At 45.7% G+C, this 14041-nt stretch overlaps 1 protein-coding gene and 1 long non-coding RNA gene across 4 annotated transcripts; both read right to left on the bottom strand.

Moving 5' to 3' along the window:
* Positions 1-705: 705 nt before the first annotated feature.
* Positions 706-2968, bottom strand: LOC120708858 (39S ribosomal protein L41-A, mitochondrial-like). Of its 3 annotated transcripts, none has more exons than XR_005689507.1 (3): positions 2624-2968; positions 1617-1711; positions 706-1096 (listed from the first exon to the last, which is right to left on the bottom strand). XR_005689507.1 is itself a non-coding variant. In XM_039994280.1 (3 exons), exons 1-3 carry the CDS (start codon positions 2769-2771, stop codon positions 1028-1030), a joined length of 282 nt encoding a protein of 93 aa, XP_039850214.1. In that variant the 5' UTR covers positions 2772-2968; the 3' UTR covers positions 706-1027. The 3 variants fall into 3 exon arrangements, 2 of the variants coding, with proteins under 2 accessions (XP_039850214.1, XP_039850221.1); XM_039994280.1 differs by having other exon boundaries at positions 1617-1679; positions 2622-2968; XM_039994287.1 differs by lacking the exon at positions 1617-1711.
* Positions 2969-5858: 2890 nt separating this feature from the next.
* LOC120708876 lies at positions 5859-8946 on the bottom strand. Its single transcript, XR_005689508.1, has 2 exons — positions 6581-8946; positions 5859-6493 (listed from the first exon to the last, which is right to left on the bottom strand). It is a non-coding gene; the product is annotated as an uncharacterized LOC120708876 (long non-coding RNA).
* Positions 8947-14041: the final 5095 nt, after the last annotated feature.

Raw genomic sequence — 14041 nt, 5'->3', positions numbered from 1 at the left:
CATGTTAGGCTGAAGGGAAAGAACTATCAGATTGGTGATGGGATGCGGCGGTGATTCATGTATGTAAGAGTCGCGGTGCGCCCTCGGCGCCGGAAAGATCCGAGGGCACAAGAGGAAGGCGAGCTCAGGATACAACAGGGTGATGTTGCTTCAAGGGAACGAGTCTACTGGGAACCGATCGATACGAGACCGATCATCCCAGCGACCAGATGACGAAGCACAGTATAACCGCAAGTCCAAAGGAAATCAAAACAAAACAAAACGAGAGAAACTAAAGAATCAACGTCTAATCTAATGCGGAAGGAGGAGAGCACCCGATTGACGAAGACGGCGGCGGCGGCGATGTTAGCCTGGTGCAGAGGGGAGGGCAATTTATAGTTGCCCGGCGGTTTGTGGGTTCGCGTCTCAAACCCTAATGGGCCGAAGGATAGGTGAGTGGGCTTCGGGTTCGGCCTGTGGGCCTCCTACGCAAATTTGGTGTTCTTTCTTTGCATTCGGATTTCTTCCATCCCTCAAAAAAAAAAATCGGATTTTCTTCCGGAAATGTGAACTACTGAAGCGATGACACGATAAACAGAGAAAGTGCACGCAGCATGTAAGTGTTTCTACGTTAAACTCTACACGTATTCATTCGTGTAGTCGACATTCACGTCTGATGCCACTGACCACTCTATGGCTGAGCCTTAGCCCTCAGAAATCATATGCTTCAACCCTCAACGGTGGTCATGTAGTATAGCTTCAATCTTCACTTCCGGAAAGAAAATCAAAATAAATAAAAACGAACATGTTGTATGGGTACATGTACATGCGAAGACCAGAAAACCTCGACACGATTTATGCTGCGGACGGAAGTTTGCAACTACAAGAAAGCTATCTGATCAGTGTACATGTAGCTAGGCTGCTGATGCTACAGAGCTCGAAACATCGGCACTATGCTGGACTGGACTGGACTGTGGCACTGTGCTCATGTAAAACGCAAGTATTCACTAAAGCAACTGCATGAGATCAACTCTTGTTTTCAGTAGATTCAGCTTGTAGCCGAGGAAGTCGTGGACGCCGTGAGGTCCCTGGCGCATTGTGACACATATGGCTTCAGCTGCAGTAATTTACATGGTAAATTTCTTAGTCATAAGTGAGTAGGTGAAGGAAATGGTTACCACTTCTCTTGGTAAAATGACACTTGATACCAGACGTGCTACGCTCTATGCTCTGACTTTAGAAAAATGGTTGAGTCACGTTTGCAATGGTATTACTATATTTCTGAACATCAAGTAACTGTATCTCACATTCTCATCAATGAATTAAGGCATGGAAGGTGTCTCCAACTCTCCATAATACTCAACTGATTAACATCAAGCATCAATAAACTAAAATTTAGAATCTCTGTTTTGTGCTTGTGCTAAGGTTTTTTTTCTTTAGTTTTCTACTACTTTCTTATTTTCATACATCCAAAGTTTTCCACATACATTGGGCCACCTCCAAGTTTCTTAGTTCCACAAAATTTCATCATGTAATGAGTGGAGTGAAGAGGACAATTTGACACTTGATATCTAGCCAGAACCTGCTATTAAGTCTATGAAATGTGAACCCAACAATAAAACTTTTCTGCCAATTACCTTGAAATCAGTCAAATCAGGGACTACAAATCTTGGCAACTTTTCATCAACAATCACATATCCTCAGGGCTCAGACAAGTACTAACCACTAAATGCTGTAAACAAAGGAGGCAGAAGGAACAATCAACCTTTACTTGTGGAGGAAGAATGGACACAGAAAAACGTAATTTTAACAATAAAGAAAAAAACTTTGTTCCCTCCACCCCTTTTAATAAGATTATATACCTATAATTCGCTTTATGAAAACAAAGTTTCAGCTGACATCAATATGTAGTTTTAAGCGTTAAAACTTAAAATGTAGTGTGTAGCTATGTCAGCTAACATGCATCCATGACTCGAACCTTAAAGTTCCTTACGCTGCATGATTTTGTAATTCAGAAAGAACATGTATGCGTAAATTGTTGCTGTTCTATTTCTAGTATGGTACATCACAAAATTATCATAATATGAAGTTGTTGAATTTTACACCACATTACTAGCTATTCTTTCTGTCATCTTTCCAGCAGTACATATTACTAAAGATGTTCTGTGTTCACTAGCATTATTTTCTACAATATAGAGCGATGAAAGAAAAACCTGATAAATTCATAGTAAAAATTTTCATCTGAGTATACCAAAGGAGTTGACCGCTTAAACCCAAGCTTGCATTTTTTTAAAAGGAAAATGCATATAGTGTTCACTAGTCACTACTCATAAAATTCCATGGTCTCCTAAGTTAGGAACATTTTGTTAGTTGCTAACCAAAACTGTACTTCCTTCACTTGCAAACGGTTAACTGAGAACAAAACTCCTTTCAAAGATATGCAGTGAAAAGTGATGAAAACCTCCAAACGGGGTAATAACTTTGGAATCAGTTACCATTCCAAGTTTCATCCACGGTTAATTTAGTTCATAACCATCAAAATCTAGCAATCTACTGCGGCAATCATTAACATTTTGTACAGAGAAACATAAATTTCATAGCGAGTGCGACCAGGAACTGGAAAAGCTATAGACCCTGCTGTTACCTTTGCGGGTGTGGAACCCCGTGGGCTTGCAGTTCTTGCCCTTGTAGTAATCCCGGGGTGCCCGCTTTGAGGAGAGGATGTCGAGCGAAGAAATCCGCTTCCGCCGCATCGCCCGCCCGAGCGAACTCACAATGAGCCCCAGCGGCATCCTTCAGCGCTGCCTGTGCCAGCCAACTGCCTTTTTCTCCCGCTGGTTTGGACCGAAAGGAAATGAGCACCGAACGGCCGGAATCGCGGTCTTCGGAGGCGAGGGTGGCGCCGGAGCGTACGGGATGAACGATGGAGGGGGATCGGAGGCGGAGGCGGAGGCGAAGGCCGGACTGCCGGAGGCGGAGGCGGACTTTGGGGCGTGTTTGGACTTTGGGGCGTGTTTGGGCTGGCCCGCCAATTTGGTTCAGCCCATTTTCCTTTCGAAGGCCGAATGAAAATTGGACGTTGGAGCACTAGATTTTTTTTTTAAAGATTTTTAGCAGCCACCAAACACACAGTTGCGCAAATATTAAGAGTCGCCCGTGTGACTGTCAGTTAAACTATCACACAAGTCTTAATAACTATCTTTTGTTCCAAAACAATTTTTTGTTCCCGAACATATTTTTTGTATTGCTGGAACAACTAAAAAATTATTCCAGAACAAAAAAAATTGTTCTGAAAAAATTTGATCAGATTACACATGTGGGCCGATTTATTGGACCAGTTTAAACCCAAAACATAAAATTTGAAGTGGGAGCTTAGTGTGACAAGTCTGCTCGGAGTCACACCGGTGACCCAACAGCGCCCCCACAGTTGGACATGAAGCTCGGGTTGTTTGCTGCAAGATCTGTGTTTTCTTTGTTTTTCCTCCCTCTCTCCGGAGTATGTGCTACATTTGGTTTAATGCAAATCACCCCGTCTCAAAAAAAAAAGAGAGAATAAACCTGGAGGTAGCTGCATATGGACTATGAACTGAATCACTGACAGGTCTTCCTTTACATCTAAACTAATTTTCATATTCTTTATTGAAAGGGACACAAGCAACTCCTCGATTTGAAAAAAAAAACTATAAGAAAGAAGATCAGAAAGAGAATTAATTGAGGTTGTCCTCTTCCTCCGAAAACGAATTGCTCGGCGGAGATTGAAAGACGCATTGTAGAGGCAGTAGACGTAGATTTTTCCTTCAATAATTGATGACCGTACTGTAGTGAACATTTTCAATAGTTAGCACGTGATGTTTCGTGATTTTGAAAAACTGGATCGTATTTCCATTCAAGATTACAGCACGAAAGCAATAAATTTTCGAGTCAACCCTAGCCTATTTTTCAACACAGAATCTCAACACGTGCATTTTTCTCAACTATCTTTTACACATTTTATGATTCTGTGCCATAAAATTCAAAAATAAAAAGGGAGCTTTGAAGAATTTTAATTTTAAGAAGTGTTCGATTTTTTATGTAAATTTGAAATAGTATTTGGGAAACCGTGTCTTTTAGCATGTTTGTGTTTGTGTGTGTGTGTGTGTGTGTGTGTGTGTGTGTGTGTGTGTGTGTGTGGTGTTTTTTTGGGGGGAGGAGAGGGGGCTAGTTGATTATGTGTTTTTTTGTTTTAATAATCATAAACTTAACATTAGCGCTGGCTGTTGGAAAAACGCAGTGGTAAAAAAGGCCAAAAATAAAAGAAAACAGGAAAAAAGAGAAAACCCTTGACTCGGTCCTCTTCATGTCTTGATCGGAGGTGCAACAGACTTGTGGTTGCGGCCCTAGGCCACAATAAAAGAGGTTGCTCCGGCTCGTTTTGGATCAGGACAAAACTAACCGAAACACTCACGCAACCCGCACTACCACCTAATCTTTGGGGACGTTAGAGCCATCTGAAGGCTCCTGCCATCTCGAGTCTCGACGTTGCTATCCCTGGGGCAAATAAGGTGGAGGCTAGAAGGAAGTTGTGTGCATCTATGGCCTACATCGACCACGGAACATCTTTACCTACATATGCTCCATGATGGCCGGATCGGGATTTGCAATTTCTGCTGGTTGTTATCTTAGTCCATTTCTAAGTTGTGTTCATATTATTACTCTTTCGGTCCTAAATTATTAGTTGTTTTTGACTTTTCTAGATTGATAGACTTCGCAATACATCTAGACATAACGCATATGTAGATGCATAGTAAAAACTATGTATCTAGAAAAGCCAAAACGACTAATAATTTGGAACAGAAGGAGTAGGTGTTAAGATCCAGTTTTAAATTAAGTCAAATTAATGTGATTCCTACATTCACATGTTGTACTTAATTATTCTTTTTAGGCACACGACAAGGATGCATCTATGTTGGCTTCATGCTCCATAGATGACTTCATAGATATTGCCCTAATCTCTCGAAGGCGTTCATAAGAGGGGCAAATGTTTGTGCAATATTCGTACATCCATCTTTGTATTGAATTGTGTTTCGCCAAAAAAAAAAAACATCCCTACAAGGTTTAAAGCTAGTTGATAAAGTAGGTTTAGTGGGCTTCCTCAATTCCAGCTGTCTTCTCGTCAAATTTAACATAGTTCACGGATAACCTAAGTATTTTGTACAATTTTATTTGTTAACTTTATGGGTCAGCAAGTCGGACCATCGATACCACATGGCATACACATATCGTTGCAGCTTTTCTGAATGAGAGTTCAGAGTTGTTTGCCCCAGCTTGGTTGCTATAGTATGGCTATTTATGTCGTTTCAGGCTATTTATCTGTGTCAGTGAATTTTTCACTCATCCAGCAGCTTGTCGGCACTACAGCTTCGGATCAATGCAGCTTCACGATCCCACAGGGGAGAATGATTCACCACCATGAGCTGAAAGAGGCATGGCCAAACTTTTCTGAAAACATCAATGTTCCAGGATAATTTGCAAGATTTTTTCCCTGAATCCTGATAGGTGCCTCTGGGAACTTTGCTGGACACCAGTCGCTCGAAACTATTATATGTGATGGTAGTACCACCATCAAGCAGTATATACTCTTGCAAGTTGCAGAGGGGGAAAACAGAATCATTCACTGAGCAGTAGTGTACACAGTATCAGGTTACACCCAGCAATTCAGACTTCAGAAACCTTTTTCGTTTTTTTTTGGCAACCTGACCGGGGTTGAGTAGGATTCAGGACATATCTTTAACACCACCATAGACCACACGAAAATAGAATGACCGTTCACTTTTTTTTTCGCTAGTGGAGTTGGCTTCACTGCAAGAATTGCCAAAAATACCAAATGGTAACCTTCGAAAGGAGATCAAACAAGGTTGCAGATTCTTTTTTTTTTTGACCTTAGGTTGCAGATTCGACAATACAAGGTCACATGCCATCTTTACGAGGGACACGAGCAGTTCAAGTAGGATAATCTAAAACAAACATAAAAGCACTATCTCCAGAAAGCAAGACTTCTAATGAAATCTTCTGCTCCAACCAGATACAACTTTAAGGTAAGAAAAAAAAAGAAGAAGGAACGAAGGAAAACGAGGAACAACAGGAAAAGGGAAAACTTAAAACTGGTAAATAAGGAGTAGGCTCCTGTAGGAGCTCACCATTGCCGATTTCTGACTTGCCGGTTTCTGTCCACGCCTCACCGAGCCATCTGGAACTGGAAGCCAGGGAAGAAGGCCATGAGAGGCATGGGCAAATGCAAACTGATGATTGATGAGGAGGAGGAGCCCAGCTCAGCCATTGTCCTCCATCCTTATACTGCTGTATTACTTACGCAGCTCTCAAGAACCATGGAGACGCTCCTGCCAAGCAGCCTCCATGATCTGCAGGGGAGGCAGGGCAGAGGATTGCAGGATAGGAGAGGAGAGGAATCCTTTCACCTGCCTTGTAGCCGGCAGGGTGTTGATGCGGCAAAAGTCTTGTAAGAACTTAGAACAAGCTGCACGGTGGCGTTATAAAGAGGCTAGCGGTGGTGTGCTTTAGTGGAAGAAAAAAAACGAATAACGAAAAGTCAAAGAAAGCTTACTGTGTGCGGCGCGTGGCAATGTCTGAAATCCCTATCCATGCTATTCCTGTCTCACCAAATATCAATTCTGCAGCTATTCCTTCTGCTGACAATTCTCCATTCCAATCCTTGTTTACTGAGTGTAAATGTACAGCATCTAGCCATCCAAGGCATTCATGCTGGTAAAAGTTAAGACAGCCTCTATACTAATCTCACTTACCTTTTTACTGGTAATAATTTGGTAGCAGCTTTTGATCAATTGCCATGCTTGCTGTAAAAAATTGGAACCTGACTATCCATCTTACTTGCCACCCAATTGCTTAGCAATTAAGTGTCTAACAACCAACCTGAGGCTTAACCCCAACAAAACCAATCTTTACCAACAGATGACGGTACTCAAATTTTACCTGGAGACAAAATCTACAGACCCACGATACAAAAATAAAGGTACCTTTTACAAAAAGTTGAAGAGGCAATCTCCTCTTTTGAGATGCACTTTTTAGAACATGGAGATTGGGGAGTGTGGCCTTCCTGTTTTGCCACTACTTCGTGCTTATCAAGCTTTATCTCCTAATTCTTCAGTTCAAGTTAAAAATCACTTCCATGCATCTAACTGAATCAGTTCTGCCTCATATTGTCACAGGTAATAAAATGCAAAAAGAGAAAAGTACCATGTAATATACTGTTAATCAGTCTACAAACAATTCTTCGGAATCAAGAGGGAATGTACCATGCATATTTAGTGGCGCTCCACAATGGAGAATAAATCGATACCACCAAAGAATGGCATTTCCACAAAAGTGGGATTTAATGGTTGAGGCCCAGTGCAGTGGACCCCCTCTCCAATGGAATTTCTGAATCCCCTTTCCCTCCTTTGAACAGGTGGACTGGTGGAGGAGCCATCGAGGTGGTGAGCCTGCCGGCTGGAAGTGCACCTAATCATCGACATCATGGACACTTCACACTACGCTGAGAAGCACCAATAATAGGTCCTTTTTTCGACCTTACGTATCCCATGACCAAGCATCAACATGCACAGGGATCAAGAATTTTTGAATTGATAGACTCCACTTCTGAATGCGTGTGCTCAATGATTTTTGTCCTTAGAAGCTAAAACAACAACAACAAAGAAAACAAAAGGCTTCCTAGAATCCCAATAGACTAATTCTCTCTATACAGAATACCGATCCAAAGATCACTCAAGATGGAAAATACCATTAGTGCATCACTGACACGGGGAACAATGGTCATTTGTTAATCCCACAGGCCACAAGCACCATTATTTTTCAATCTGTTCATTTTGTAATAGTACTAAGCTTATTTTCTCTTGATACACCATTGCCCTGATTTCTGTTTAAAAAAGAGCTTAATAATCTATGGAGCAATTGCGAGCTTCCATTCCCTTTCAAGAATTTAGGTTCCTTTCAATCTTTAGACTAACATAAAGTAAACAACACTCAAGGGAACATGGTTGCCCCACCAGAAATAAATGGTTTGTTCTTTCCTAGCATGTGGAGGGTGCACGATTGAGTAGTACAGATGTCACTCATCTGACATATTAATAGCCTTTTAGTCACGAAATGAAATGGTACCTTTCATGCCCAATAGTAAACAGTGATCAAATTAATGATTACATACGGCTGAGATGACACGATTAGTGTAAGGAAACAAGGAAAATGGCTTAGCGAGGCATAAAGCGCACGGAAAATTTGGCAAACCTCTACGCACTTGGCCAAATCACATATCTTAGGATCTATATGTTACTTGAGTAACTCTGAGAGAAGAAGGTTTAGCAGTTGACGTAGAAAGATTATTGTTAGTTTGGGGCAACCAATGAACCAACTACTCTTGGCACAGAAAATTTTCTTATCATACTTTGGGTGCCATAATACCACTTCACAGCTCACTAGTGATGTGATGGTGTAACGAGATATTGATAACTGACAGTGGCAATATCCTATTATTAAACAGAATGATCGAGAAACTGAACTGATGGTGTTTCAGATTTACATTTCACTTCGCGTCTTAAAGTTCTTCAGCGATTAAGATTATTAGCATGGGAAACAAAGGAACTAAGTCGAACTTACCGCGTTGCAGAATCTGCAGTGGACGCTCATAGATGCAACTCTGTTCAGCCCCAAGCTCTAATTCCAACATAAACATATTGCAAGGAAGAGCAAACTAAGGAAGACAAATTAGCATAGTGCCTAGGCATCGCCAAAATTAGGACAAAAGCATCTTGATCCAACGACTATTCAACTACATACCTGGCATTGCAGCGCAATAATTCTTCTGTACGACTGTGTCTCACAAATTCGTTATCCACCGAGAACGACTCCGATTCAAGAACCAATATGGACAAGGATGCCGCCACAATCTCTCTAGAAAGAAATGAGAAATACAGCGAACACCAGCCAACCCCACACCTCACAGGCCACAGCCAACTCCCATCCGCGAACAGCAAGCAATCAGATGCCACGGAACGACGGGCGTCTCGACCGTTCAGAGCAGCTCCGTGCGCGGAGGGGCGAGGGGCATCGCCTTCTCCGCCGTCGGCCTCGACGGAGAAGACGGCCACGCGGCGTGCTCCGGCGCCGGCGGGAAGAACCAGTGGCTGCGTGGTGCTCTCTGTTTGACACGCCTCAAGAATTCGAGCCGTCGATCTCTGTGTTTACGGACTAGATCGCCGGAAAGGTCAGAAACCCGGAGAAGCTGCAGCGGTTTCGCCAACTGACAGGTGGGCCATGGTCTACAGGGAGACAAACAACTCGGACGCACGCGGCGAGACACAACTATAGTTGTCCAACAGGCCGAGCCCGGCCCGACCCGGCACAGGCCCGATCTAGCCCGGCACGATTAGCCCGAATAACTAATCGTGCCGAGCCGGGCCGGCCCACGTGACCAGCGTTGTGCACGAGCACGACACGGGGGCCTGTTTGGCGTGCCGGGCCGACCCGATATGCCAGGCGGGCTTTATGGGCTGTGCCAGCCCGAGCCCGGCTAGGCATCTGCACCAAGCCGCCACTACCTCAACTCAGAATGATTTCAAGATTTCAAATCTAAGATTCAAATTCACAAATAGATCACAAAACAGAAGCACATTTCATGATAACAAATTTATTAAATTGAGCTGTTTTGGGTGCTGCCTCGTTAAAAATCTTTGTAGGTAAAACCTCACACCTCGTGAGGACAAAACCCTACAAAGGAAAAGAGTACAGCCAGCTCTAAATGTTCAAATGATCATCACAAGTTCAAGTCCACAGTCCACACTACATAGTTATACAGATTCAACATCTAGATATAAGTTTTCAAATGATTCTTCAAGTTCTTCATCCTCTATGAGATGCTGAAGTCTTGCATCGGCTTGCTCCCAGTCCTTGATCAGAGCCAACATCTCCACGACCTCAGGGCCCAGACGCCGTCGTCGCTTCTCGATAATCCTGCCAGTCATACTAAATGCAGATTCTGATGATATTGTTGAAACAGGAACAATCATTACATCTCTAGCTAAAATTGAAAGAACAGGATATGATAGCTTATGCTCATGCCACCAGTTCAAGATATTGAAATCATCATCATACTGGTTAACAGTATCACTGTCCAGGTAGGCAGACAATTCAGAACCAGATGATAGAGAAGCACCAGAAGTTGCAACTTGCAACAGAGCACTAGCAGAGGTTCTTCTATGCAAGGAGGAAGTAGAACCAGAACCAAGACTAGTAACAGAACCAATAGTAGTACCAGACAAACTAGAACCAGAAGAAGAAGACTCACCACCAAAGATTCTTCCCCAAGCAGTTTTTCTCTTACCTGTAGGGCCTGGTTGGGCAGCCCTTTGCAACCTTACACCTCCAAACTTCTCATCATACTTAGCAAAAATAACAGACAACTCAGCCCTTACCTCAGTCAAGTAGCATGAGTAATCATTACCATTAAGCTGAGATAGAAGTCTAAGAACATTGGTGAAACCTTTCAGTTTAGCCCTAGGGTCTAGTATAAATGCAAAGGAGTAGAGCATGGGTATGTCACACCAGTATTGCAAGAACTTATATTTCATAGGAACCACAACTGATCTTAAGTCTCTATCATTTTCATAATTATTTAGATGGCTAGCTATCTCAAGAACATGATGCAATATTAATGGAGATGTGGGGTAATAAACACCAGACATAACAACAGTGGAATGATAGAACTATTCAAGGAATTCAAAAAAAATTTCAGCAACATACCAGTGCTGGTCTGTCAGGAGTGGCTGACCATCAACTAAAGGATGCTGAGTAGTGATGAAAACAGAGAATGTGGCCTTATGGGGCAGGAGATGTTTTATCATAAGATAAGTAGAATTCCATCTCACATCCATATCCAAGCCAAACTTGCGAGGTCTTTCACCAACAGCAATGCAATATGACTTGTATGCAGCAATGCGCTGGTTAGATGAGTTTAGAAATGATATAGTAGATCTAAATGCACCAAGCATTGGCTTAAACACTTCAAGACCAGCCTTAATAATAAGATTTATGATATGATAAGCACATCTTTAATGCAGGAACAAGCTACCAACATAACCAGACAAAACATGATTAAGTTGATTAATAGCCCTAGTGTTAGCAGCAACATTGTCCAGTGTAACAGCAAAGATTTTATCAGTTAACCCATAATCAGCAATAACAGAAGTAATACGCTCAACAATATTCTCAGTATTGTGAGACACATCAATCACCCTGAGACCTAAGATCATTTTCTCTAGTTGCCAATCAGCATTCACAAAATGAGCAACCACACTAAGGTAATCCTCCTTAGCATTGTCATACCAGATATCAGAAGTAACAGCAACAGAGGATACAGACTTCAAGCACTCAACAAGCTGAGCACGACATTCAGTGAAGTACTTGGCAAAATCTCTAGTGGTTGTTTGCCTAGACACCTTAGCAAATTTAGGATTATGAACAGTAGTAATGTACTCTTCAAAAGCATCAGACTCACCAATGCAAATAGGCAGGTCAAGACGAGCAATTAACCTACACAACTCAGTACGAGCTACTTCTGGTTTGTACTCCCAAAGGTGCACAGAGCCATCAGGATTAAACTTAGGTTGAGATTGAGTCATGGCATTACGAGATTTCAAAACAGGGCATATAAGAATGTGCCGCTTCAAGTGACCAGTACCATGGGTTGATTTACCAGTGAGGTTTTTCTTGCAATGCTTGCATTTAGCACCAGTTCGACGTTCCTTACCATCAATTACCTCATAGATCTCATCAAAGTCTTTCCAGACCTTGGAGGTGGACACCCTCCTCTTCCTGGTCGAGCCAGACTCAGTGGCAGCGGCGGTGCTCGCGCTGCCAGTGCCAGATCCAGCGGCGGTCCCCTGAGGAAGGCCTTCTGGATCCTGGTCGATGGCAGCATTGCTGCCAAACAGCTCAGCGGCATCCATGGTTATTAAAACGTCGTGAAAACTTCGTTTAAACGACGTTTAAACGAAAAAACGTCCCTAAGTCTTGAAACGCTTGAACGTTTTGCCGAAATCGCGTAAAACGTTCGTTTTACACGTTTAAACGTTCGTTTTCCACGTTTTCTCATGAAAACCTTTGAAACGAGGAAGGGTTGGCGTTTTAGGGGGCTTCCCATTCATAGAACAAGGACCCCAAGTCGCCCCCACGGCCCACCCCTGTCCAGATCGAGATCGAAGCCGCCTCCCTACCGCGTCCTCCCTGGCTCCCTGTCCGCCGGCCGCCTTCTCCCTCTTTGCCGGCCGCGGCCTCCCTCTCCGCCGGGCGCCTCGTCCCTGACCGTCGCCCGCCGCCTCCCTGTTCACCGGCGCTGGAAGGCGAAGGTCACCGTCGCCCAGGGCGCCACTGTCCGCCCACCGTCGCTCGGGGCGCAACTGTCCGCCCGCCACTGTCCAGATCGAGATCGAGATGAGATCCTACCTGTCCGCCCTCCGCCGGCCGCCTCCTCCCTGTCCGCCGGCCGCCTCGTCCCTGTCTGTCGCCGCCGGCGGGAGCGAGGGGCGGAGGGGTGCGTCGGCGGCGCGAACGACGGGAGGAGAGGAGCGGCGGCAACTTGAGTGAGGGGCGGAGGGGAGAGTCGGCGGCGGCGTGGGTTCGATCTGAGAGAAGGAGCATCCGTCATCCGCGGCGGGGTCGGCGCGAGCGAGCGGCGGCGGCGCGACTCGCGGGCGACCTGAGGGGCGGAGCGGAGGGGAGAGAGTCAGAGGGGTGAGTGCATGAGTGGGCTGGGGCCTGGGTGGGACTGTGGGAGCGGGCTGGGGGGCAGCGAGGGGCTTAGTGGGCTGGGCTGTTCCCCTCTTCTACCTTTCCTCCTCTTTCTTCCTTTTTCCTTTTCTCCCTTCATCGATTCATACTTCTGCCATTTTCAAATATGTTTAAAACGACGTTTAAACATTCGTTTAAATGTTTAAACGTTCGTTTAAACGTTTAAACGCCAAAATTTTCCCTCCATCATTTCAACGTTTCATCGTGTTAATAACCTGGGCGGCATCCGCAGACAGGTCATCCTCATCATCTCCGCGAAAGCCCATCGACCGCAACTCATTGTTGTAGGAGTCGTCGGCGGCCATCGCCGGTCTTCGGTCCCTCACGGCTTGCACAAGGAGGAACATCTGTGAGGGGGATTCGTGAGGAAGAAGGAGAAGAAAGGTGAGTTCTGACTTACCTTTGGCCGGAGCACCGAAGACCGAAGTTGCCGTCGACGCCCTCACCGGAGTTGCAGGCCACACAGACTCGCAAAGAGGGGCGAGGAGGATTCATGAGGAAGAAGTAGAAGAAAGGAGAGGGGAGGAGGTGAGGGCCTGAGGGGAGCGGCGGATCTGACCGAGCAGAGTCGGAGGAGGTCCACTGGAGCGGCGGATCTGGCCGAGGAGAGCGGAGGAGGTCGGAGAGTGGCGGATCTACGCCGGAGAGGTGGGGTGCAGGTCGGGGTGGAGCGGATCTGGCGAGGAGCGGGGGAGGCGGAGAGGCGGAGGAGACCAGGCGGCGGCCAGGCGGGCGGGGAATGGAGGGGGCTAGGGTTACCGGCGATCCGCGCGACAGGAGGAGATCGGAGAGCGGCGGATCTACGCCGGAGAGGTGTGGTGGAGGTCGGGGTGGAGCGGATCTGGCGAGGAGCGGGGGAGGCGAAGAGGCGGAGGAGACGAGGCGGCGGCCAGGCGGGCGGGAATGGAGGGGCCTAGGGTTACCGGCGATCCGCGCGACAGGAAGGGGTCGGAGAGCGGCGGATCTATGCCGGAGAGGTGGGGTGGAGGTCGGGAACTCGGGGTGGAGCGAATCTGGCGAGGAGCGGGGGAGGCGGAGAGGCGGAGCGCGGAGGAGACGAGGCGGAGCCGCGAAAGAGCCAGGTGGGCGGGGAATGGAGGGGGGCTAGGGTTACCGGCGCCCGCGGCCGCCCCCTCCCCCTTATATGTGGCCGGCCGGCTCGGGCTGGCGGGCTTCGTGGGCTTCGTGCTCACGGGGCCGGCCCACG

Source organism: Panicum virgatum, chromosome 1K (assembly GCF_016808335.1).
Source record: "Panicum virgatum strain AP13 chromosome 1K, P.virgatum_v5, whole genome shotgun sequence".
NCBI lineage: Eukaryota > Viridiplantae > Streptophyta > Magnoliopsida > Poales > Poaceae > Panicum > Panicum virgatum.
This window is presented reverse-complemented; position numbering and strand designations above follow the sequence as displayed.

Excerpts from the sequence above, each read along its gene's own strand:
- LOC120708858 (XM_039994280.1), bottom strand. The coding sequence starts at position 2,771 with ATGCCGCTGGGGCTCATTGTGAGTTCGCTCGGGCGGGCGATGCGGCGG. Across the intron at positions 1,680-2,621 it reads GGTTCCACACCCGCAAAGGT|GGATATGTGATTGTTGATGA; the intron begins AACAGCAGGGTC and ends TCTGAGCCCTGA. Across the intron at positions 1,097-1,616 it reads CTGATTTGACTGATTTCAAG|CTGAAGCCATATGTGTCACA; the intron begins GTAATTGGCAGA and ends AAATTACTGCAG.